Here is a 5,280-nt window from a genome sequence, read left to right on the forward strand (position 1 = left end):
TACCCTAAGTTCATTTTATTTTATTTCACTTTTAAATATTCTTTCTTTAAATGTTTAATTTTAAATATTTTTATGTTTATGTCTTTTGACCGAAATGATGTTGGCTTCCTAGATGTATTCTTATCCGATACATGGATATCATCATATTTGCCCATCATTATTTCATATTGGATTTGACTTCACATTAAACAAACAATTATGTCATTGGTGTAACTTCACGTTTGGTTTATATATTATATTTCCACTTATTAAATAAACTTTCTGGATATTTTGTTGTGGGATTTATTGGTGCATCAATCTGCGCTGAACTTTTATGGTCAATAAATGAAAGTTCAATATAAAATATTATTATTTTTAAGCTTTCCGAATCATTTTCTCTTTTTTGATTAATTATTGACGACTCCATTATTTGTTTTTGTCTTTTCAATGAAACAATAATATTATCAAGTTTTTTCAATGAAACAATAATATTATCAAGTTTTAAAGTAGTCTTTGAATTTGAATTTGGATCTTTTAAATTTTAGATTTTCACTTTAAAAAATAAAGTGAGATTTCATTGAATATTTTCTCTTTCATATATTTTTTTATTCTATCTATAAAATAAATAATGATAGATCACACTTTACTTTTTAAAGTAAAATTTAAAATTTAAAAAATTCAAATTTTTAAATTTTCAGTCAAATTTTTACATTGGTCATTAAATTTTTAATTATTTTTAATCTAAATTTTTACTATTTGATTTACCTTAATCTTTTGAATATTTTTTATTAACATTGTGTTAATTCGATATTTTAAATGGACAATTAATAACATATGTCAGAACATGGTTTAACTACATGTAATAAAATAATGACATGCCAATTAATTACACATCACATAAAATGTAAATAATAATTTTACGTGTTATACACATAATTTGTCTAAATGTCAATTTATGTCATGTGTCTATTGTGATTATTAAAATTAGATATCTAAATTATATTTTTTGTGAATAATTATATTCTCTCTATCAAAAAACTAATTAACTGTCAACGCAATTAACTAATAAAATTTTTTAATAATTACAATATTACTCGGACTAATTTTTATATTAGCAAATTAGAATAAAAATTTTAACAACAATAACATAATTTATCTATATATTATTGACTATTAAAACTTTAGGGATGAATTTAAAATGGGAAAGTATGAGGAGCTAATGGAATAAATGTGTACAATGGAGGTTTATGAAGTATTAGAGATATAACCATTAGTGTTACCTTTTTTCCATCAGTTGAAGCTTTTGGGATGAGTGGTATCATGACATGGTATTAGAGCGCTAGATCTCCAAAATCAATTTAATATTTTGGGAAGATGTTTATTATCTCTAGAACTCGGATGGTTATTCTAAATAGTAGAAGGGATGTTCATTTTGTAATTCAATAGTCTATTGTACACATTGTATAAATAGTCCATTATCTCCCTATCGGGATCCATTTAAAATTGAGAAAAAATTCAAGTACTACTTTTAAGACTTAATTCAACATTATTCTATTTCTTTATTATAAAGTGATTCTGAATAGACGACTTGCGAAACAAGAAAACTAAGGTTGAAGAACTATAGAAACTGAATAGTAGCAGAGGAAAATGAAAACTATAGAAGTTAAAGCTTAATTGCATTATACAACTCTCTTAACTCATACCAGGTACAAATATATAGAGTATATATATACATGCTGTGAAAGTGTGTGTGTGTGAGAGAGAGAGAGAGTTACACTTAACAGAAAGTTTTTAGTCATTGATCATTCTCAAGATCTTTAATCTTGCTATCTTGATCTTTACTCTTACTATATACTTTATTTCAAAACATCCAAAGAACGTCCACATACATTCATCATTTTGGTAAAATTCATTTGACCTTTTAAATCATGATTTAATTACCTTCCTCACATCCTTCAATTTGGAAAAAATTCTTACCGAAAATTCGTCTAAAAGAAAACACGTGTAGGACATATATTCATATCTAAACACACTTCAAAAATATATTTATGTTATTATATTTGTGATATGCATAAGTTAAATACAAAAAAAAAAAAGTTAAATATGATCATAACCAATGTTACTAAATATTGCCGCATCACCCTTTCGTGTGATACAACATGTATATATATATACCAAAACATCATAGTAATCCATCTTCAAATTAAAACAACAATATAATTGCCTTTGCATTTCAAAACCAAAAAATGGCTGAAGCAGCAATGCTTGTTTCATCACCCCATGAAGACCCCAAAGAAAATGAAAACATAGTATAATTGATGGGGCATGCAAGAAGCGTGGATTCTCTCATGGATGATTTCTTTGGCATGCCATTCCTGGAGAAGAAGAAGAAGGCTCAACGAGGGTATGCTTTTCCTTATTCTTCTGATGAGAAGTCATGCAAAGTTGTTGAGGAATATTTTGTTACAGTTCTTGGGGACGGAAGATTTTCGACACTTTGGGTGAGTTAATTACAATGATTTCTATTTTAAAAATTATTTTTATGCTTATTACTTTAAACAAAAATATCATTTGTATACTAAAATTAGTCACTAATATATTTGTATATAAATACATGTGTAATTTAATTTATTTTTAATGTGTATTTATATTTTAATATATATTTTAACCGTATTTTAATAAATTTTGACTGATAAGTTATGAACTTATGATACACACATGGCTTCATTTTGAATTGCATTTCCTGCCAATTTTATGATAGAATAATAGTAATTATTTTGAGCATAGGAAAATAAAACAATTTAAAATACAATTATGATTTATGTATATAATATAAAATATCACTCACCGAATAAAAATATATCTTTGGTGTTTCATAAAATTTTATTATTCTACTGTAAAACAAAAAAATTATTATTCTACTTTGATAAATTTGATACAAGTTTGATCATTTTATTGATTGAGTATTTAATTAAAAAAATATATGAATTAATATGTATGAATATAATACATGATAATTGATTTAGTAATTAATTTTTTATATGTACGTAATATTTTTGTTTAAAATATAAAAGAGAAAATAAAAAAAATATAAGCAATGCAAACAATTAGAAAAATAAATTAAAGAAAAGTAAACCCCGTTTTGGAAGAAAAAAAATTATTTTTATGGTATTTCCGTTAATTTTCAATACCTCAGTTAAATTCTTTTTGTTACCACATCTATTTTGAAAAGGAAAAGATTAATTATAAAATTAGATGGATTCTTTAACAAAATTTTAATATTTAAATGTTTAGATATAGATCAGAATATGTCCTACACGTGTTTTCTTTTAGACGAATTTTCGGTAATAATTTTTCTAAATTGAAGGATGTGAGAAGGTAATTAAATCATGATTTAAGAGCAAAATAATGAATGTATGTGGACGTTCTTTGGAAGTTTTGAAATAAAGAAATAGAATAAATGTTAAATTAACTCTTAAAAGTTAAAAGTGTTACTTGAATTTTTTTCTCAGTTTTAAATTTATCTCTAAAATTTTAATGGTCAGTAATATATAAACAAATTATATTGTGATACATAATGATATCAATTGACATATGAATAAATTGTTTTATAATACGTAAAATTGCTATTTATTATTATATGTGCAATTAATTGATATTTTATGCTAATAAATTATAATTTAAATGATATAGTCTGGTTAGACTATATATTATTAATTGTTCATTTATGATGTCATATTAATTAACACGCTACTAATGAAGGATTAATATAAATTACATAATAAAAATTCATGTAGAAATTGAAATAATTGAAAATTTAATGATCAATTTTAAATTTTTAAGTGAAAATTTAAAGATCACTTTAAAACTTAATAATATTATTGTTTCATTGAAAAGAAAAAATAACTCATTAATAATTAATCAAAAAAGAGAAAATGATTTTAAAAGCTTAAACATGATAATATTATTATAAGGACTCAAAATCGATGAAGACATACACCAAGCACTTTATTATATTATTCCTAAGAGTCTACGACTATATATATGATCATCATCCGCACCTAAACATAAGAAAATAAAGTTCGATTATTACATACTTGTTGGTTTAATTTGGATGGCATATATATATATATATATATATATACAAGAGACACTCTTAATTAATTGGTTGAAGTTTTATTGTCTAAAAGCCACTTGGAGAATGTTTCAAGAGTTCCTTCATCAACCCTGTAATGTTTCTGAGTGAATTCATGCAAGGTTGGCCACTTGAAATCTGGATATTTTCTTGGATTCTCTTCAGTAATGAGTTCCTTTGGTGGATTGACAACTTTGTCCCTCTTAGGACACAGGAAGAAAGCAAGTGATTTTCTTGCTGATTTGTCATTCACTACAGCTCTGTGCAAACAACTCTTGTAAACTCCATTTGATAAAGCCTGAAAATAAATAAATAAAAATAACAATTATATTATGGGTATATTAAAAATTAATTATCAAATCAGTATTGTATAACATATATATTAACATAAGTTATTAATAATACACGTATTTATTTATAAATATTAATTAATTTTGAGAAATCACGCGGAATAAATTTAAAATGTCAATTCAACTCAATCGGTATATGTATGTACTCAGGAATATAATTACACCATACTGTAATATATGCTATATTTAATTTTAATTGGCATCTATTCAATATATTTTTATATAAAAATAATAGTTAAAATATAAATATATATTATATTAAATAGTTTAATTAAATATATTAAATTATATAAAATCAACCAATTACCAACTAACAAGATTACAATATAAAGATTTGTTACCGTAAATGTGTCACCAATGTTAACAACGAAGACACCTTGTCTTGGAGGAACCAAGTACCATTGGCCATCGAAGAACACTTGAAGACCAGCAACTTGATCATCATGAAGAATGGTAAGGGAATTAGGGTCACAGTGGGGCCCAGTGCCTAAGGTCAAATCAGGTGTTTGACAAAGTGGATAATAATTCAGTCGCATAATAGAGTTATTTTCTTCAAAGTAGTCTCTGAAGTATTTCCCAACTCCTAAGCTCATTCCCACAAGTTCCATGATTTGAAGGGCTAGATTGCTCATTGCATCACAGTATTTCTCGTAGAACTCCCTATCAAATACAAATATATATGTGTCAAGATTTTTTAATTAATCTTTTCCTTTTAAAATTGATGCAGTCAGGTTGACAAATTAAAACAGTTCTCTGAGGTATGTATATTGAAATTAAGGAAAATATATATCTTAAAAATGAACATTTCTCTCTAGA

At 24.9% G+C, this 5,280-nt stretch overlaps 1 protein-coding gene across 1 annotated transcript in view; it reads right to left on the reverse strand.

The window, feature by feature from the left end:
* Nucleotides 4,131-5,280, reverse strand: part of LOC107628557 (gibberellin 20 oxidase 2-like) — a 2,237-nt gene continuing 1,087 nt past the window's right edge. The window contains exons 2-3 of the mRNA XM_016331194.2: nt 4,806-5,156; nt 4,131-4,412 (exon numbers count right to left, since the gene is read on the reverse strand). Of these exons, the coding sequence (XP_016186680.2) occupies nt 4,140-4,412; nt 4,806-5,156 (624 nt within the window). The 3' untranslated portion in view covers nt 4,131-4,139. The remainder of the gene's footprint in view (nt 4,413-4,805; nt 5,157-5,280) is intronic.

The sequence above is a fragment of the Arachis ipaensis genome, chromosome B02 (assembly GCF_000816755.2).
Source record: "Arachis ipaensis cultivar K30076 chromosome B02, Araip1.1, whole genome shotgun sequence".
Classification (NCBI taxonomy): Eukaryota; Viridiplantae; Streptophyta; class Magnoliopsida; order Fabales; family Fabaceae; genus Arachis; species Arachis ipaensis.